This window comes from Sturnira hondurensis, unplaced genomic scaffold (assembly GCF_014824575.4).
Source record: "Sturnira hondurensis isolate 20B ecotype Veracruz unplaced genomic scaffold, ASM1482457v3 Scaffold0024400, whole genome shotgun sequence".
Lineage (NCBI taxonomy): Eukaryota > Metazoa > Chordata > Mammalia > Chiroptera > Phyllostomidae > Sturnira > Sturnira hondurensis.
In genome coordinates, this window is record NW_028097031.1 from 4085719 (window position 1) to 4107373 (window position 21655).

At 47.8% G+C, this 21655-nt stretch overlaps 1 protein-coding gene across 2 annotated transcripts in view; it reads left to right on the forward strand.

Annotated features, from left to right (window-relative positions):
- The window catches only part of NDUFS4 (NADH:ubiquinone oxidoreductase subunit S4), a 70895-nt gene that overhangs the window by 43734 nt on the left and 5506 nt on the right, over positions 1-21655 (forward strand). For both annotated transcript variants that reach the window (XM_037038500.1, XM_037038499.1), the window contains 2 exons: positions 7159-7331; positions 8402-8475. In XM_037038500.1, coding sequence (XP_036894395.1) covers positions 7159-7331; positions 8402-8475 — 247 coding nt within the window. The remainder of the gene's footprint in view (positions 1-7158; positions 7332-8401; positions 8476-21655) is intronic.

Sequence of the window (21655 nt, forward strand, 5' to 3'; positions counted from 1 at the left end):
ACAGCCCTCGGCTGTGCGGCCGCTGCGTGCTGACCCGAGTGCTGACCCGCAGGGAGTCAGGTCAGAAGAGCATGGGCTTCCAAACGCAGGAGGCCAGCTTTAACTTGGGGGGAGGTTTCAACAAATAAATGCCGCAATTTTTGGAAGCCAGCAGTTAAAAGTTCAAAATAACAAGAGCAGCATTTGGTAGCTTTCTTTAAAGAGGTTTTCCATCCTAAAAAAATCATTCTATCCCATTGCACTTTAATAGGTAGTACAAATCAGGAAATATGATTTCCATTTTTAAAAAATTTTTAAATTACTTTGGCATATATGTCTTACTTACTGAAGTTTATAAAGAAAGTCTGTGTCCCATGTTCTTACGTTCCTGAGGTAGCTAGTGTGCAGAGCATTTCCCCTCCCTACAAGTCTTAATTTAGAGAGCGTCCAGGTCATCACAGATTCCGCTCATTTGGGGTGGGGGCTGCTGGGACCTTGGACACGGTTCCGCACCCTGTGATCCTGTGGCCCACGCATTGCCTCTGTGTACCCCACTGGCACTGGAGCAGAGGGAGCGTACACACGTCAGTGTAAAAATGCACAGTGCTGAGCAGTGTGTTAACGTGACCCATGACGAATGCTGCAGGGTGTCGAGAGGAGAGGTGAGTGTGGAGGACTCCGGGAGCTGAGGCCCTGTCAAGTTCTTGAGTAGTAGAGTGATGTGTTTTAGAGAGTCATTAAATGCAGTAATACTGGAAATTACTCTTTTCGAAGTTGAACTTGACAATTAAAAATCACCAATTAAAACTTACAGTCGTATTTTTAAAAGTGTGTACCAATTACACTCACTCTTTTTTAAGTTTATCGTATATAAAAAGACATTTTTTAAAAAGTATAGGCAAATACCACCAGTCCGTACCTGTGTAAATAGTTATTCGGATCATTGCGCCGGCTCCTCCCAAACAGTCGGGGATGGCAGAGTGACCACACCTAATTACTGGTGCGGAGGACTGATTGTCGGCTAAGACCACCTCAAAGCTTGTGTTTTTGATCTGCAGGCGGAAAGAGCAGTTGAGTCAGAAATACACTTACCTGTGTCCTCAGTGTGTGTTTTGGTGCTGAGTGTTTACACTCACTTTGGTCCGTGGCATGAATCGGGGATCCACACAAATGAGCACCAGCCTCCAGATTAGAGGCTGTGTGACCGTGAAGTGCAAACTCACGAAAGGAACTGGGGTCTCTGGTGTTCACAGGTTTGATGTGATCATTTTCATGCTGGTTTTGTTCTTTTTAACCGTCAACTCACTCATTCACTCATTCATTCATTCATTTCACTCCTGTCGTGCAGCATCTTGATTGTTTAAAACCCCCATGAATTACCCCTGGCCAGGGTGGTTCAGTTGGTTGGAGCATCATCGTGTAAACGCTTTGATTCCCCATTAGGCCACATGCCTGGGTTTTGGTTCTGGCCTGTGGGGGCTCTCGTGTGAGGCAGCTGGTGGGTGTTTTTCTCTCTCCCTCTCTCCCCTTCTCTCCCCTCTAAGCATGTCTTCAGATGAGGATTAAAAAATAATTTAAAAAGTGAATTAGACATTATTATAATAATTTTATAAATCAATATTCTCTTTACGCGTATACCAGGTTTTAAAAAATAATTTAAAAAATTTCCAGTTATAGTTGACATACAATTTATAGTTTTAGGTGTACAACATAATGATTATACACTTATTTACCTTACAAAGTAATCACCCCCAAAAGTCTAGTCATAGCTATTACAGTAATATTGACTATATTCCTTACGCTGCACTTTAAATCCCCATGACTATTTTTGCAGCTACCAATTTGTACTTCTCATTTCCTTCACCACTTTCACCTTATTTCCCTAACCTCCCTCCCATCTGGCTACCATCAACTTGTTCTCTGTATTTATGCGTTCGTTTCTGTTTTGGTGGTTTTGTTTAATCTTTACTGTTTTTTTTTTAAATTTTTATTCTACATATAAGTGAAATTGATAGGGGAACTAAGAGTTCAGCCCCAGTCGGTAGGCATGTAAGTGACTAGTGCTCGTGGAGAGCTGCCGTTCCAGGAACTGGGACGTGCGACCTGTGACCCCAGGAGGTCTGATGTGCAGCCTCCCAGCCCTGGAGGTGTCTGAGCCGCTGTGTCCTGGGAGCGACGTCTCTGACACAGACGCAGACAGGCTGATCCACAGATAAACACTAGGACCTCGACTCTTACCTGATGGAACTTTTCCCAAACCCCCGCCCTGCCCTTTCTCTCCCTAGAAACAGGTCAGCTGGGGACGAGGTGTTAAGACACTTGACATCTGGGGAGGGGTTCACATGGAGGGTACCCACCATCTTCTCAGATCGCTGGTGTCTGAATAAAGCACCTAGGAAGGTTTCAGTCCTCTCTCTACTCACTGGTTCTGGTGGTGACAGGCAAGCGCACACACCGGCGTTTCCAGTTTCAAAACCATGCAGTGTTTTTCTTTTTACATCTGACTTAGTTTACTTTGGAAAATACCCTTTAGGCCTGTCTGTGTTGTTACCAATGGCCTGATTTCATTCTTTTTATATATAATTTATTTATTTATTTTTAGAGAGAGGGGAAGGGAAGGAGAAAGTGGGAGAGAAACATCAAGTGTGTGGTTGCCTCTCATGTATCCCCTACTGGGGACCTGGCATGCAACCCAAGCATGTGCCCTGACTGGGAATCGAACTGGTGACCTGCTTCACAGGCCCGGGCTCAATCCACTGAGCTACACCAGCCAGGGCTCATTCTTTTTTATATTCCTGTAGTATTCACTGTGTGTGTGTGTGTGACTTCCTCCTTACCCATTTGTCCATTTATGAGCACCAAGGTTTCTTCCAGATTGTGGCCGCTGTAAATAATGCTGCAGGGAGCGCAGGGCTGCAGACGTCTTTTCTAGTTGGTGTTTGGGTTTCTTCAGATAAATGCCCAGAAGTGGGATGACTGGGTCTCTGGGAGTTCTGTTTTTTAGTTTAGTTTTTTTTTTTTAAGATTTTATTCATTTATTTTTAGAGAGGAAGGGAAGGAGAGAGGGAGAGGAATATCAATGTATGGTTGCCTTTCGTGAGTCCCCTACTGGGAACCGGCCTGCAACCCAGGCATGTGCCCTGACTGGGAATCGAACCGCGATCGTGTGGTTCACAGGCCCGTGCTCAATCCACTGAGCTACACCAGCCAGGTGTTTTTTAGTTTTTTGAGGTGCCTCCGTACCGGCTGCACCGACCTGCATTTCCACGGACAGAGCACGGGTGTTCCTTCCAGTGCTTGTCAGTATGTGGACGCTGTGTTGGTGTGAGGTGGTGTCTCATTGTGGTTGTACTTCGCGTGTGCGTGATAACCAGCGATGTTCAGTATCTTTTCACATGTCTGTTTTCCATCTACAAGCTGTCTTTCTGGGTCCTGTGCACATTTCCATTGGATTGGTTTCCTGTGTGTGTTGAGTTGTATGAGTTCCTTATGCATTGTGGATATTAAGTGTTCATAGGTTGTATCGTTGGTGAATATCTTTTTCTGTTTAGTAGGATTTTTTTCATTGTTTTACTGTACAAAAACTTTTTGGTTTCCTGTAGTCTCATTTATTTATTTTTTTGTTTTTTACTTCACTGGAGAAGATATATTTTAAAAAACAATACTACGAGTGATGTCAAAAAGTTTACTTCCTATATTTTCTAAAGAGGTTTATGGTTTTGTGTCTTACATAAGTGTCTTTAATCCATTTTCAGTTTATTCTTGAATGTGGGTAAGAAAGTGATCCATTTTAATTTGTTTGCATTTATCTGTCCAGTTTTCCTAACACCATGTACTGAAAGGACTGTCCTTACCCCGTTGTATACTCCTGTTTCCTTTGTCATCATTAGTGACCGTGTGGGTGTGGGCGTATTTCCGGGCTCGCTGTTCTGTGCCTTGGCCCGTGTGCCCGTGTCTGTGCCAGTGCTGTGTCTGTGACGATGGCCGTGTGGTGGAGCTTGGTACCAGGCAGCATGACACCTCCAATTTCAGTCTTTCTCAAGATTGCTCTGGCCGTTTGGGGTCTTTTGTGGTTCCACATGAATTTTAGGGTGATTTGTTCTAGTTCTGTGAAAAGTGCCATTGGCATTTTTATAGGGGTCATATTAAATCTGCATTTGCATTGGGTAGTACATAGACATCTTAACCATGAGAACTCTTCTGGTCCATGAGCACAGGATATGCTTCCGTTCATTTGCGTCCTCTTCAGTTGTTTTCTTGAGTGTCTTAGTTTTTCGAGTATAGGTCTTTTACCCCCTTGGTTACATTTATCCCTAGGTATTTTTATTGTATTTTATGGATGCAGTTGTTTTGATGGTTTTCTTAACTTCTCTTTTTTTAAAGCTTGTTGTAGGAGTATAAAATGTAACCAATTTCTGAGTATCAATTTGTATCCTGCTACTTTATCTATTCTAATGGTTTTTTGGTGGATTGTTAGGGTTCTCTGTGTAGAGTAACATGTCATTTGCAAATTATGGCAGTTTTACTTCATCCTTTCCAATCTAAACGACTTTATTTCTTTTCCTTGTCTGATTGCTGTGGTTAGGACTTCCTATGTTGAATAAGAGGTGAAAGCGGATACCCTTGTTTTCCTAATGATTATAAAGGAAAAGCTCTCAACTTTTCACTGTTAAGGATGATGTTACTGAAAAAGCTGGTATTCATGCTGCCTGTTGCTACCAGACCCAAGAAGCAGAGACAGGGAGTGAACCTCCATGGGCACTTTTCTCAGATGCCAGTGACCTAAGAAGACGGCGGGTTTGTGCCCTAGCAGACCCTCTTACATTCCATTTCAAACCGGCCTTTTTTTGAAGAGAACAAAGTGTAGGCAAGGGGTTTGGAATTCAGGGAAAGGTCAGTCAGATCAAAAGCTGCCGCGTGTGTCATCTGTTGGTCTGGGTCCTTTATCTGTGTCCTGGCCGTGGGCGTTATCTGTGTCCTGGGAGCACAATGGCTCAGATTCCGTCCTGAGGGCCTGCAGTCCCTCCCAGGCACGAAGGTGGAACTGCTTGGGGTCTCCTGGAGTCCTCCTGGGTCACACCTCCTGTTCCTGGAACAATTGCTTTTTACATGCATTGATTAAAAAGCTTATTGACTGTTACCTAAAACTAAAATTTCCCAGCTCTTTGAGTCCCACCCCACATCGTCATCTGTGGGTTTGTCACATGTGGCCTTCGTTATGTTGAGGTGTATTCCTTCTGTTCCCTCTTCAATGAGTGTTCTTCATCAAAAATGGATGTTCGACTGTGTCAAATGCTTTTTTTTGCATCTGTTGATACGATCATATGACTTTTATACTTAACTTTGTTTATGTGGTTTATCACATTAATTGCTTTGTAGATGTTGTATCAACCTCGTATCCCAGGAATAAATCCCGCTTGGTACTGGCGTATGATCTTTTTAACAATGTGTTGCTGAACTGGGTTAGCAAATATGTTGCTGAATGTTTTTGTGACCATGTTCATCACAGACATCGTCCTGTGAGTTTCTTTCTGTGTAGTGTCCTTGCCTGGTTTGGACGGGAGGGGGCTGGGCTCGGAAACTGGGTTTCGGAGCCTCCCCGTCCTGGCTTCTTTGGCATTTCTTGAGGGTAGTAGTAATTACTGTTTGAATGCTGGTAAAATTCACCCGTGAAGTCATCTCTCCGGTCCAGGGCTTTTGTTTATCGGAAGTTTCTGATAACCGTTTCAATTTTATTAGCAATAATTGGTTTGTCTGGACTTTCTGTTTGATCCTGATTCAGCTTTAAAAGATTGTATGTTTCTAGGAATTGACCCATTTCTTCCAGGTTGTCTCACTTGTTGGGTGGGGTCTCTGGCAATCTTGGTGTAGGAAGGACTAAAAGGGAACCGTGGGGCCTGCAGGCACTTTAGTCCTGGAAGGGTCTGTCCCAACCCTTTCTTCTCCTCTAGCCCTGGCCTTCAGCTTGTCAGTTTAGTTCCTGCCTGTGTGTCCTTGGAGCCCAAAGTGAGCCATTGAGCCTGTGCTTGGGTCCTTTAAAACCTCTACCACCCAGCTCTCCAGCAGCCCCGTCTCACTCAGACACAGGCCCTGCCAGTCTCCACAGCCAGCCCTCGGCGGGGTTCCACTCTCGGCCCCTCACTCCTTCTCCGGGGGATTCTGCAGCCAGGGCACTCCTCTCGAGTTTTGATGTGGGGCCCGCCTGTGTGGTGTCTCCGCCCTTAGTTACAGAGGTTCTCCGTGCGGGCTGTGATTTAGCTGTGGTTTCCATGTGTCTTTGTGCAGGGTTTAACTTCTGCAACACACTGACCGAAGTCTTAACCAGGTATTTAAAATTTGGAGCAGTAGGCGCCCCTTGATTTTAAACCTTCATTATGATCCTTCTTAAACAGAGTGGTGTGGTGAGCTCTGATGTGATCTTTGATAGACTAAAGTGTTTAACCATTACTAAGTGGTGACTTAAAGTCGAAATTGCTTTATTTTTTTGTGTCCTCTCTACTACTGTAATTTGATCAGTAAATCTAATCTGGGGCATCAAAATTGTATGCATTCATCAGTTAAGCATTTGATACTGGAATGAATTATGAAAAAAGAGAGAGCCGAGTAAGTTTCTGCAAAATCATACAACTTTTTTGGCTTATTTTTTGCAAGTAGATTTGATATATCATTTTCTTTTTAGCAGGTTTCACCAAAGGGAGATACATTAAAATACTAATTAAAATTGTGAATTGATTTTAATTGTTTGCACAAAGGTTGAGGCCTTCCTCTGAACATAGCGCCTTGTTGTAATCAATTTGACACAGAAACCTCTGGTAGTTTTTTTTTTAATTCGGTCCCCTTTTTAATATCCTTTGCATTTTTTCTGTGCTGACCGGTTAGTTGTACCTGCTCATGAAATAAGAGTCTGTTGACTGCGGGCTCTTGTACCAGCAGAGTCTTCAGAAATCACCCAAACATTTTTATGAGCCTTTTCCACTGCACCCTAACACCTCTCCCCACCCCAATATACAGTTTGCAAATAAAAGCAGCAGTTTTGACTGTAAAATAGCAGAGTAGTGAGATAAGCCAGAGAGCGTTGAACAAAGCTGGGTTTACAAGTGAGCAGAGGTGCCTGAACGCAGAAGGCAGCGTCAGGGCGCGTGCGGGCTGCTGGAAACGAGTCTGCTCGTCTTTCCGTAGGACATCACTACTCTTACCGGTGTTCCCGACGAGCACATCAAAACGCGCAAAGTCAGGATCTTCGTCCCCGCTCGCAACAACATGCAGTCTGGAGTGAACAACACCAAGAAGTGGAAGATGGAGTTCGACACCCGGGAGCGCTGGGAGAACCCTCTGATGGGCTGGGCGTCCACGTGAGTGCCGTGCTTTCATCTGAGGGCCCTCCTCGCCCCTCTCCATGTAGGCTCTCCTCTTACACATGCTGATTCTGGAACTCCTTCGTGTGCAGTGTGCTTTAGGACAACACTTTCCGTGTAGGTGTCACTGTCCTAAGACATAGCCTGTAGTCACATAGGGTGTGCGTATTCAGTTGTGTAAGTGTGGCCCAGCAGAACAAACCAAAGTAGCGTCGGTTGTTTTCTGGGCACCACGAGTGGGATTGAAATGACTGACGTTGTGCTAGCGTGACATTGACACGTGAGCGCGCTCCGTGCTATGTGCGGATGTGTGTAAGTAGTAACACTTTGACTCGTTTTGAAAAAACGATTTGACTCTGTCAATTCTCTATTCCTTGTGCGTATCTCATTGACAGCAGTGTCAATATGACGAGTTTTGTTCTAGCAGACAGTTAAGTAATGGGCGGAAGTGGTGGGGATGTATTCTGTGTTGGACAAATGGGAGAAGAGGGGCCAGGACCTTAGACTTCAGGAAAATGGACAGTTTACAGGTGACTGAGGACAGTGAAACAAGCATGGCAGGCAAATCTCTGCCAGGTAACCTGGGGGGGGGGGGGTGTGGGGAGATCCAGCCACCAGGCCATTCGGGGCCCTCCTGGCCGCCGCACCCGGGGGAACTGGGCTGATACAGAAGTCCCCGGTTTCCTCCCTGGAGCAGACTTGCTCCCAGACTCTGGGGGTGGGAAAGGAAGAGGCCCATCCAGAGCCTCTTTCTGAGTCTTTTGTTTTGTAGTGACCAGCCTAAAATCAGTGAGCCAGAGGCAGGGACTTGGGGGGTTGGGGGTGGCACAGCTTTTTGTCCCTTTTGGGACATACAGGCCACATTTAGAGGAATGGTTAGCAATCTCATATCCACACAGTTAACAGTTTTAAAGAGTTTATCTGAAATAAAATCCTTCATCAGTAGTGTACTTATTTGATATTATAGCAACTGTTTATTTTCTAAACATTTTACTTTATTTTAAGTATTGATTGTGTTTTCAGCCAAAACTTAAGGTTAAATCGTGGAAACTAATTGTTTCTTACAGGGCGGACCCCTTGTCCAACATGGTTCTGACCTTTAGTACTAAAGAAGCTGCAGTTGCCTTCGCAGAAAAAAACGGTACGTTTGGTCTGTTTTTGTTTGGCTTTAGTAAGTAAAATGAAGACATAATTTTATGTTCTGAACATTAATCAGAACCACAGGATATAGAATTTGACTTGAAAGAAATTTTTCAGTGTATCTAATCCAGTAGTTTTAAGACTTTTACAGCATAAATGTAAAATTCTGCCCCTTCCAAGGAGCAGAATCTGAGATGGAATGCCCACGCCACACGGGGAAAAGCCCGGCTGCTCTAGTGGGAAGTAGAGGCAGGGAACAAAACTGCTCTCCTGTCTCCTGCCCTCTTTACGATCCCTCTGCGAAATCTCTCACATTCGGTTTAAACTCCAGTTGAACCTTTCAGTTTTGACACCTCTTTACTCTTTTCTTACTTCGCGCCAACACCCCAGGCCGTCCCACCTAACAGCTCTTCGGCTGCTGCAGCACCGTTGCAGGGCCCGCTCCTGCACGCCCGCCTCTGATCGCGCCCCTTTCTCTCTCGCTGGTTACAGCCTCAGTGTAGTCTCAGTGCGCAGTGTGGCAGGGTCTGCGGGGGTGCACCCTAGCATCCCAGCCTCCACGTCCGCTTGCCACTCACTCACTCGCCCAGCGCCCCTTCTGGTCCTTCAGGCTCCATCCAGGGTGGGTGCCCTGTGTTCTCATAGCCTAGTTGCACTGCACCTTCCGGGTGTGAGGGATGTTCAGACACACAGGTACCGCTGCGTTACAGTCACCCGCAGCGTTCAGCACAGTGATGTGCCGGGCGGGGCCATAGCCTGGGCGCTCTAGGCTGTGTGTGTCGTGGGCCATACCATCTGGGTCTGTGCAAGTGCCTCTCTGATGTCCTCACAGAGAGCAAGTCACCTAACGACACACTTGTCAGAAGGTGTCCCCATCCTTAAGTGGCGCGTGCCTATATTGGTTTATGTTGATCTTGCTATCGAGAAAGTGCAAGATGTCTTTTTTTTCTCATTTTCTGTTATTAAGCTCTGCAGCACAGTATGAAAAAAGGCTTTGCAGTTAGACTCATCTGAGTTCTAATCCTAATTATAATTTTGTATTAATTTTATAGTGAACTTAATGTTTTTTTCATTGTTGAAATAACAACCGTGATAGACACTCAGTAACCACTTCTGCTGTTTGTCTCTAGGATTTGAATGCACGGCTGTGCATTGGTGCCCAATGCATTCTGTCATTCCAGCTGGTCAAACAGAATTTGAATTTAATCTAGTTATTTGTTTGAATGAGGTGATATCTATGTCTTCTGTTGCTATAAGGCAGTATATAAATTTAAAAGATTATTAGTATTCGCTAATCTGTTTGACATATAAATGTGAAAGCACTGTGCAGGTCATCCACATTTTCGCCCCAAGTTCGCACTGTGCAGCCTGTGACCAGGGTCTGAGGCCTCGAGGCCTCAGGGAGCGCCTGCACGGGGTCTCGCCATCGGGACAGCCTGGTGCTCCCCACCCCCACCCCCACCCCGCCCCGTGCACAGTGGGGGGTGTCAGAGGCGCAGCGAGGCAGTTAAAAGGAAAGCATGCAGCACGTAGTTCAGTAGCTAGATGATAGTACATAAATGTCTCCTATTAGTAGTTGACATCTAACAACTTTCAACAATTTACATCATGTAATTCCTTATTCCCACCTTCTTGGCAGTTTTCACGTTTCTTAATTGTATAATTGTTCTCAAAAGTGTTCATAGTCTTGAAAATATTATTTTGACTTAAAATTAACATTGCTCCCTTTACACTGTTGTTGGGGAGGAAAATTTTTTGGTCTACCTTTCTAGGTTCCAATAATACAATTGCTTAAGAAAGATTAACAGGAGAAAAACAAATTTACACACACATAAAGGGGCCCTGAAAGAATATGAGACCCAGGGACGGGCCATGCGGTTGAGATTCCTGTGCCATCCTGCTTAAGGGATGGGACAGGGCCTGGGGCTCCCAAGTGGGAGCAGGGGACTCGCAGGACCCTCAGAGCAGGTGTCCGTTCTGCCATACGGGTAGGTTACTCACGTACCAGTTCTTTCTGGTAATCTCTCTGTTTCAGGGTTCGGCCGCCCAGCTGAAGTCCTGTGAGGTGGTGAAGGTGGAGGGAAAAGGTGTTCTCTCTCCACGGGGCCTGACTGCCGGCCGCATGCACGCGCCAGGGTGGTGTGTGTGGGGTCAGTGTCTTGCTCCCCTTGCTGTGATGTGGCTTATCACAACCAGTTCCGTTGACATCTTCCGTGTTTGCAGCCTACCGTTTGCTGCGTCTGGCACCTCAAAGTGTTCATTTGCGGTCTGGGATGTGAGTGTAGTGACAGGAACCCTAATTGAGCCGTGGGAGTCTCCGGGTGTGTCTCTCTGCGTGGTCACGAGGGCGCGACTGCAGCTGTCAGTGTGAGTCACAGGCGTGGACTCGCCACTGCTGCTCTTGGAGTCGGTGCTCTTCCAGTCCTGCTCCCTTTCCCCCAGGAAAGAGAATTGAGGAGCATTGTCCCGTGCAGTACACGGTGCAGCTTGAAAAACGCAGCGACAGTCCGGCACGAAACTCCAAGCTAACAGCGGGTCACAGTTTTAACGTACAAGGTAGCAGGAGCTGTATCTGTCTCCGCTGCTTTGTCCCCAGTACTCAGCACAAAACTTATATAATGGATATTCGATGTCTGGCCAAATTATTGACTTTCAGAAATGCATTTCCCTACTCGGGAATCTGCGGCCACTCTTGCCTCCTGGGAGAGTCCTCAGTGACTACGCCGCCGTGACCCACTCTAGTACTGTGCTCTGCTGGATTTGTTTGACGTCCAGGGTTACGTGTCTTTCAGCAGTCTGTTTCTGTAGCTATTGTGTGGGGAAGTCCACAATACCAGTGAGTGGGACAGAGTCACAGGGCGGAGGGGGTTCGAAATCGCCCATCGCGCTCTCTGCTCTGATGGTGGGGGCAGATCTGTGGCACCGTCCTCCCCGCACACGCCATGTCACGTCGTGGCCATGTCACGTCGTGGTGCCGGCGCTGGCGCACGGCGGGTGAACCAGTGTCCAGTAAGGAAGGGCATGAGGAAGAAATGGTTCAGAAGCACTGGTGTGTAAAGACTATTGGATTAAGTGGCTAGTAACTGGGCTCCTCCTGCTATTACCGTCCGCTCACAGGAGCTCGAGCAGGTCTCTAGTCACTGTGCGCAGCCTTTGGAACAGACGTGGGCTGGGCAGCGCCCGGCAGCTGTGGACTCAGCGGTGGTGCACCCGGGGCCACCGAACACACCCCTGCTTTCTCTGCTGCGGAGCCGGCGGCTGCTTTGCCAGCTGCTCCCACAGGGCGAGGTGGGTTTGTGTTGAGATTGGGGGAGGTTATCCGTTTGCGAGCATTGTTTGCCTTTCTCAGCATCTAGAAACAGATTAGGGTAAAGCCGCCACGCATGCACACAGTTTGTTTATTTGGGGGCTGTTCTGAGAATGGAAAACCCGCCTTTATTCCCTTCTTAGTTTTCTTGTTTCCCTTACTTTTAAATGGTTAGAAAAATAAAAAAGGTCAGAACCATCATGTCCCTCGATACAGAAGTTTGTACTGTAGAGTCGGGGTAACGAGGAGCAGGCTTCCGGAGCCAGTTGCTCTCTGGCGAACATTCCTAACTATTTCAGACTCAGGTGATGGCCACTGTCATCACAAAAGCTGCCACTGATGAACACTGAGTTACGAGCTAGGCACTGTGCCGAGTCTTTTCACTCTAATCTAACTCTCAGTACAACTGCATGAAGCAGGAACCGTCATCCTATTTTACAGTTCAGAGAAACTGAGGTCTCACAGACGTTAAGCAACATTAACTACCAAGGTCACATACCTTTAAGTGGGTGAGCAGTGTTATTTGAACACAGACAATAGGAGAATTACATTGTTGCAACAGAGACCCCAGAGTCTAAAAATATTTTCCTATTTGGTTATTTACAGAAAATATTTACTGACCCCTGGGCTGAAATGTTATATATACTGCCTCAGTACTAAGAACTTTCTTTCTCTGACATTTTTACAAATCAAAAAATACCCTTCATTCGCACAGGGGGCCCCCGGGGGTGGGGCAGCTTGTGGACGTGTCTGGTCTGACTTGGGGTGTGCTGCGACCGTGAAACGCATGCTGGGTTTCCAAGACAGCAGTAAGAAGCGTACAGGGTGTCTAGTGATTTTTATATCGATTACATCTTGAAATGATGATATTTTGGATATATTGGGTTAGGGAAACCATTAAAATGAGTTTTGTCTGTTTCCTTCTAGTCCTTGTTCAGCGCAGCTGTGCAGAGAGCCTGTCTTGTGCGCGTGGTGCGCTTGCGCTTCCGTGGGGCATCCCGTCGGGCAGTGCCGGTCTGGAGTGCCGAGCAGCGCACAAAACGCGTGCATTCTAAGTGTTTCATTGTGACATCCTGTGGTCACTGTAAAAATAGGAAAGAAAACCCATCCAACTTAGGAAACAGCAGTGTTACACTGAAGAAATAGATCTGTTCTTCAGGCACTGAGTACGGCCCAAAGTGGAAACTCATATTGCATGCAGTAACAAAATAAAAGAGCTAAAGGAGACCCACCCCTGTTATATCACATAATCCCCATTCATCACCTATTTTCAGTTTCTTCCCCAAATAAGTAAGGTACTGTGCAGGTCCATCTTTTTGTATAAGAATGCGCTCATCTCTGTTCCTCTTGATACTGCCGATTCCTCCAGCTTACCCTTGCTTCCAACCCTCCTGCTGTGGCCTCCCTCCCGGACCTCGCTCTGGGGAAGGCCCGTTCTGGGAGCCTGGCAGTGGGAGGGAAGAACAGAGCGCCCTCCGCTGGCTTCCTTGCCTCCTGCTCCGCACCCTCCCTGGCCCCACTTCCCACTTGTCCCCAGCCCCCCAGAGGAAATAGAGGTGCTCCTGTGTCTTTGGCTGGAACCCCGCCCTAGCCCTGAAGGTCTGTCTCCCTGTGGCCCTGGCAGACTGACCTGAGAAACTCTCCCAGGAAGCTGCCTTTCTCTGGTTATAAAGGAAGGGTATCTGGAGTCCCCTCTGAAATGCAGATGAGTCTGACTCTCCTTCTTTGTGTGTTGAAAAGACCCACCTTCCTCACTGGCGTGGCTTTGTCTGCTTTTGGAGAAGGGCTCAGGGCGGGAGGAGAAGGGTCTGAGAGGGTGTGGAGGGCAGTTGTAGAAAAGGGCAGTAGAGCTGAGGGGACGCCCACCATTTCCCTGCTGATGGACTCGCAGGGCCTCCCTGCTGGGTGACTGTCCTGGGGTGACTGTCCTCGGGGGTGTGGGTTCAGCCCCACCCCCGGGGTGTTTTCTCATTGTTGCCAGCTATAACAAGTTTTCAGAATTCTCAAAGTAGAGCATCTCTTTCAAGAACAGAAGGGCAGAGGGCAGAGGGCAGGCTGGGAACCGCAGTCTGCTCCCAGAGGGTCTTTGGGGAAGGAGGCCACTGCTGCAGTGGCCAGTGACCAGTGGCCACAGGCGGAAGCAGAGTGCTGGGTCCGGGGCCCAGAAGCTCGCGTGTAACTGGAGATCGGGCCGGAAGCAGACACCAGCAGCGACTTGACCTTTCTAACGAGGGGGCTCCACCTCACAGCCACGGATCTGTTAAGAGACGACTTTTAAACACGAGTTATGACCCTCATACAGACATAAAATGTGTTAAAGAATTTATTCTGTTACCAAGGAGCTAGGCAGGTGGTGTTAGCACTTCACAGTGAGAGTCAGAGCAGCAGGAACTGGGAAGAGGGAAGCTGGGGCGGAGGAAAGGGGGTGCATGTGAGACAGAACTGGGGGCGAGAGGGCAGGCAGTGGAGTCGCTCCCAGTAGGACACGGCGTGATTTGCATATCTGTCGGTCGTACACAATTTTAAAAGTTAGGCCGAAAGAAAGAATTGAGCTGAAATCTGAGAACCAGTGAGGACACGCTATAGACGATAACAGTTTTTTTTTACATTGAAACACAGTTCATTTCTGTGTCCTTCCCACATTTTGATTTAAAAAAAATCTCCAAAATTTATGATCCTAAAATGAGATGGGGCTACTATTTGGCCTGGTGATTTACATAGGTTAATCATCAAGCCAAGTGGCAGGACTGTTAATTTTCCACTGCACTTTGTCACCTCGAAATGGGTTGCGCCAGAAGAATTACTGCAGGCTGGTTAACTTGAAGGAACACCAGTCGTGGGGGAAGCGCTGCATGCCCAGGAGAAGTGGCCCTTTGTAAAGACATACCCACCGGGACCTGGGCCTGGAAGGGGGTGTGCGCCTTGTCCCCGAAACTGCTGTCAGTGCAGAAGGCACAGACTTAAACCTGTGCCGCAACTGCGCCCTGGTGTCCGGGGCCCCTCCGGGCCCCTCCAGAACAGACCCCAGCACCCTAGCCTCTACTTTGCTCATCTGAAGCCGTTTTCCCCTGTTAATCTGTCTTGTGTTGATTTAACTCTTAGGCCAGGCAGGGAACCAAAGAGAGGGAAAACTTGACCTCCCCACACCACCGTAGGGGAGGGGAAAGAATTTCCCATCTGTCATTGCACGTTCTTTGCTGAGACTCCCCGTAACACAGAGAAGAACCTGGGAAAACAGAAGTTTAATGGTGTGTGCACCTCCTGTTTACATAAAGAGACTTGGGAAATCCGAGTCTCCCCAAAATGGCCCAGTCTCCCCTTGAAGGTTTGCCTCCAGCCTGACGCAGAAGGAGGCGGAGCGGGTGGAGAGTTTCTGGAGGCAGACTTGGTTCCCAGCCTTTCCAGTGATGCGGGTTTCTAGAGGCCGAGTCCTCCTCTTCCGATTCAGAGCAGGAGGCCACCGCAACTGTCTCTCACGAAAGGGCGGCTTTGGCTCTGTTTTCAGAGTTTTCTGTATTTACTGTGTCAAAAGTAAGCAGTATAAGGCATTCTTATGCCAAAGGGGCATCTTTTGGGGTGACATTCTGCTCCCTTTTAGCACATAAGTTTTCTTACATTCGCTTGGATGGAAATTTTCATAAGGAATCTCAAATTGTTCTTTTCAAAGCCTCTCGAGACTAGGAAACCAAACCAGTAATTTGCCATCAGATTTTTCCTGTGGTCCATGTTAATTTGAGCACATTCCTTCCATCTTAAGGTCCCCCAAATACACTGAGGCCCTCAGAATGCCCTCAGGCTCCTTACCGCCTTAGGGAACTGAGAACCCTGGGCCGGGACGCTTTTCCTAGAAGGACTCCGCACGCATTGGCAGTGTGAGGTCAACTCTGGTTCCTGAAGCATGTCTGGTCCTGTCTGATTGAGTGAGCACCATCCTCACACAATTCCAGTGAAGGCTTTGCTTGTACAACCACTATTTCCAGTTGTGTTCTAAAAAAAGGCAGCATACTGGCGTTCATCTCATACGAATAACTGCACAAGTGTGAACTTGACAATACTCAGCAGGAGGTCCTGAGTTGTGTGGCTGTCGTGCAGGGGGAGTGAGGCGTCCTTCACAAATGATACAGACTTTAGTTTACAAAGCAGAGTCTGCTACATTGTAATGACTTACACATACCCCAAGAAGAAACATAAAGGACTTTCTTATACGTCCAGAAAACAGAACATTAAAGCAATATAAAAAATATTGCAAACAAGAACTACAATCCTCTCTCATCATCCTTCATTTCTGTGTCATTAATTCTTGCCTCACTGAACATCTTCGTGTGCTTTTCAACCAAAGTTCTGAACCCTGCCCCATCCCCTGGCCTGAGAAGCCTGTCCCAGAAATCCTTCCTGAGGTCCCCCTCCTTGGGGCTCCGGGGCTCCTCCTGCTGAGACAAAGAGCCTTCTGGCCTGCCGGCGAGCTCTCAGAAGAGCCTTGGGGAGAGAAGGAAATCTGTGCATATGTTATAAGAGGCGTGGTGCCCATGTGAACATGCATGATCGACTTCAGAACTGTAGGACAGGAGTTCATGATAAGAAGAATGCCAGTTAGAAGTCATCCCAAAAATGTTATAGACACAGTATCTACAAACAGTCATTTAAATCTATTTTCAAAGAAAACATTGAATGTTCACTAACTTATAAAGTGGAGGAACGTAATTTTTACAGAGAATGACATCATAATCTTCACATACTGAGATACGACGTAATGATCTTGAGACAGAATATACCATGAATGTGCCAAACGTACAATATGAACACTCCAATACCTTTCAGGAACACTAGGAGAAGAGACTAACTCAGTGTGGAGTGGGCCCTAGATACCTGTGTGTTGATGAAACTCCACACCCTTGCCCTGGTCCGAATGGCGGGTGTCAAACAGCCAGTGTGCAGTGTCGGGGGGAACACTCGTCGGACCAGCCTGTGTGGCCATTGCTCAGAGAGCTGGGTCTGCCTCGCTCTGGGCGTTACCTGGAGAGACGACGACCTGAGGTTGGAAAGACGTGCACTCCCTGGTGTCCGTTGCAGTGTGTTAGTAACAGCCAAGATATGGGAGTGGCCTCGGTTTCTGAGTGTGTCCATTAAGAGACTCAGTAGATGAGTGTGTGGTACGGATATACCATGGAATATTATGCAGCAGTAACAAAGGATGGAATCTTGCCATTTGAGACAACATGAATGGACCTAGAGGATATTATGCTAAGTGAAATAAGTCAGAGAAAGACAATGATGTATTTCACTTATATGTGGAATCTTAAGAACAAAACAAACGAACAAAAACCAACTCATAGAGGCCAGAGGGATGGCTGCCAGCAGGGAGACATCCTGCGGGGTGGGTAAAAAGGTAAAGGGGATGTAGTCAGTAGTATTGTATAAGTTTGGGTGGTGATGGAGGACCACTAGAATGAGTGGGTGGTCATAGTTTAGGGTTTAAAAGTTATAAATCACAACATTGCATACCTGAAACTAATATAACTAATATTGTATACTAACTATGCTTAAAAATATATGAATAAAGGTAAAGCCCCATCACTAGGTGATATTTGTTCCCGATTGACATGTACTGGCCTAGAAGACACAAGACCCAGACGAAAGGAGTAAAGGCTAGACTGATGTCTCGTCTCAGGCAGAGCAGCTTCAGGGCTCTGACACATGCTGCGGCCCAGCCAAGGACAGGCAGGGACCAGTTTGCCCTGCAGGCGGGACCTCAGGGCGGCGAAGCTTCTGCCGCCACAGCTGTTCTGGGCAGCTCATCGGGAGCGATGTCGCGAGTCGGCCTGGTCATTTCCGGCGCCAGGCCGCATGAGGTTGGAAGCACACGTCCTGGTGCTCTCCCAGAGGCCCCTGTGGGATCTCAGAGAGATGCCTCAGGTTTTCCTTTGTTACTTTTCGGATGTGATTTGGGGGAGGCAGAAACCAGTCTCTCTCCGAACCTTTCAGCTCTTGGGGTGCGAACAGGATCGTGGGGGTCCAGGGAACAGCATTGGGCAGCTCATCTCACAGCGACAGCAGAAGTCACAGACGTGAACGGGGAAGGTGTCGGGACCGCTGAGGGCGAGCGCACAGCACGGAGGCTCTCCGGCAGCCCCCGCACGTGTACTGTCCAGGCAGAGCAGATGGAAAGCGTGTCCCACGCGTGGTGAGCACAGGCACCGAGCAGTGCCCCGGGACACTCGCCCATCGGACCTGAGCTGACTTTGCTTGGGGCGAAGCACATTTCGTAGCTGTTCAGAATGTCTGGCCATACTATTAAACAAAATTTCCTCTTTGTAAATAATATAAAACTTTAAAAAAGATATTTATTTGTTTATTTCTAGAGAGAGGGGAAGGGAAGGAGAGGAACATTAATGTGTGAGAGAACATCGGTGCGCCGTGCACCCCCCCCCGGTACATCGAACTGGTGACCTTTTGGTTTGCGGGGTGATGCCAACCCACTGAGCCACGCCAGTCAGGGCCATGATATGTAACTTTCTAAAAAGTTACTGAGTTTACCGAGAGAAAGGGGGAGCACTGATTCCACTCACTTAGACATCGTTGGGCAGTGCCTGTGTGTGCCCCGAGCAGGGCTCAAAACCGCAGTCTCGGTGAATCTGGACAGCGCTCTGACCAGCCGCGCTACCCGGCCAGGGCCGCACGTGACTTCTGTGTCCACTCGGGCGTGTCTCTCATGCGTCTTTCTCTCCTGGAGGATTCAGTCTTTTCCTGTGGGGCCTCACCGTTCTTCCCTGGGTCGACAGACCCCGTCCCATTACTTGACCTGCCGAGCTGTGCCCCCTGGCACTGTTGGCTCCTGGCAGAGTTTCATTTGTATGGGTTACTTAGTTAGATCTTTTAACCAAAGTTATTTTCACTTCGTAGAGAAAACATAAGTAATTGAAAACTTACACACCAGCATTTTAAAAGGCTAACAAAACTCATTAAGTTCACAGAACACAACTTTCTACAATCACGTGTATCCTTTAGAGTCCCACTTCTCCAACTGGCAAAAATGAATATGTCCATTAAGAAGCTCAGGGAGCTCTGGCCAGTGGCTCAGGTGGTTGGAGCACCAGCCCATGCACCAAAGGTTGCGGGTTCGGTCCCCAGTCGGGATGCACATGGGGGCGACCAACTGATGTCTCTCTCTCTCCAAAATCAGTACACACATTTAGGTGGGGATTTAAAAAAAGAAACCCAAAGATCCTCTCTGAAGTATATAAAAACAAGAAGCAAAGGTATATAAACTTAGTTTTGCTTAGTAATCAACATTTGGTAGTCTTATAAATGCTCTAGGTATCTAATAATATTCATTAATATCCAAGGTTCTAAGTTACCCCAAATCTTGGAAATTACTTTTTTAGCGACACACTACAAGACATAGTTCTGTTGAAATAAAGTTGTCAGAACAACGAGTCATTTTGGGTGAACACAAACTTGGATTTTTCGGGACTGCTGATGCTGCCCGAGTGGCACCGGTTCCTTGACCAGTGACCGTGCGCGTTAGTGAGTTCACGTAGGGGAGCGGCGTGAGGCCGGGGCTTGTGCCGTGTTTCAGCTGGTGAGTCGGGAGGCCAGAGCTCTTTGTTTAAGCCGACATGATTGAGTTTGTTTGCCAGAGATGGACCTGTGTTATCTGAACTTGAACTCTTAAATGTGTGTTAGGTCCTGTGAGAATACTTTTTAAATGTAGCCCATCAAAAGTATTCAAGGTTTAATTTCCTTCTTTTTTTTGAGAATTTCAGGAGTAATCTATTTAAGCACAGAACAGAGCCCCCGAAAGAGATTGTATAATATAATTGATTGACAGCACTTGAAGGTAGAAAAACACGCGGATTGATAGACCTGGGGCTAGACACACAGTCACATAGAGAGCTTAGAGCTTTGATTCTAAAATTTTAGCCATTGGTTAATGAGTAAATGCAGAATTATGAAATTCAGTGGTTCATATTAAGGATCTGTTTGCCTCTCGGTGTGTACAAATTCTTCATTTATTTGCACTCAGACAGGAAAGACTCACAAACCGTATTTTCTGGGGGTTTTTCCCCTCACACCGCAGAGAATAGGTCTCTAAAACAAACCGTTAATCTGTGTATAGGAATCATCAAATGATCAGATTGGAAAACCAGTTCCTAAGAATAGTAAGAACAAGATTAAAAGTGGAAAACCAGCCAGCAAACTGTCTTGTGTTCACCTGTCGGAGCCCAGAGAAGACGTGCCTGGGCTGAGGAATAAGGCGGCTCGCGTGGCTGGAGCATCACCCTGTGCAACAAAAGGTCGTGGGCTCGATCCCCGGTGGGGGGCGCGTGGGGGGGGTCCACCAGGGTCTCTCACATCGGTGTTTCCTTCCCTCCACCCCTCCCTTGCCGCCGCCCGCGGCAGCAAGGGTGGTCGCGAGGTGAGGCGATGGACTTAACTTAATTAAAAGAATGGAGAGGTCCAAGTGCTCAGCTGGCAAATGGCAACTTTATTCAAGGAACTGCTGGCTTATATGCAGAACTGCAGTGGCCTGAGAACAATGCTGTTTTACAAAAGTTTGTACACTCCCGAAGGCTATCAAGAGGGCAAGATGTTCTCACATCCTGAGAACATTGGCCCACAGATAACAGTGTCCTCATGACTATCACTTCTTTGGAACATGACGCACATGCCAAGACCTTGTTCTTTCCTTCAAGGCTGAGAAGGAGAAGGTCCGGAAGATGTCAAGATACCCGCCGGCTCCAGGGACCAGAAACCAAGTCCCGCCACCGTTTTCACAGTGGGGGCTCTGTCCTTGGTCCCCTGCGGCCTGGCGGGCTCCCACACTCCCTCACTCTCTGAGATCCACGAACCTCTCAGGTGAGGATTTAGAAAAAGTACAGGACCACCACTGGTGAGGATGGCCTGGCTTCGGGCGGTGACTCTATTAGGCATCTCAGCAGAACCATCAAAATTGTTATAAAAGAATGTTTTCTGAGATAAAATGATGACTTATGATTATAAATGAGCATATGTTGGAGAATTTATGTTACTTGTGACATAGGGAGCCAGGCAAGTCTTACCATGAGTTCACAGAAGAGCCAGCGCAGCTCAGATTTAGAGATGGAGTGTTGAGGTGAGTCGCGCATGGAGACGCACTGGTCTGGGGGGTGGGGTGGGAGGAGGGCAGTGACCAGACGGGACAGAATGTAGACATCTGCCGGTTAGAGTTGGTCCCTGCTGGTCAGGGCAGCTGTGTTCTGCGAAGTCACCATGCCCACTGAAGGGGCCGCTGCCGTAGTCCTGCTCCCAGGGACAAGCGGCATCAGCTTCCTGTGAGCCTCCTGCCCACACTTTGTCCTCACGAGGGTTTCTGTCTACCTGTGCACGGTTGACCCATGAACCCTGTGACCCCTGCCCGAGCGAGGTGCCCTCTGGCATTTGGGGAGCTGGTGCGCGCTGCCCTCGGGGCCTAGTTTAAACGGCGACATCACCACCAAGGAGCACAGAAGGAGAGAATGTGTCTGTAAGTAGACCGTGGAAAGGACACTTGTTCACAGCACAAGAGGTGACTCCAGAAGGCAGGGCGTTGCTGTGCACGACCTCAGCTGGGAACATGCTCGGGCGGGGTGACAGATGTGTCACTGCTCTGAGCGTGTCGTGAACGCCAGGGGAGCGCTGTAAATGTCTGGGCTCACACACACGTGTCAGTGAGCCAGGGAGTTCACAGGGACTGTTGCGAATAATGAGCATCACCAGCACCTACCCCCGGCAGAGGCGCAGTTGGCTCGCAGGCGGTGCACAGGGCTCAGGTCCACATCTGCCGGCTGCACAGTTCTCCGCGGGAACCCGTCTCCTGCACTGACTCCTGACGACTCCTCCTCCCCCTCCCCAGTCT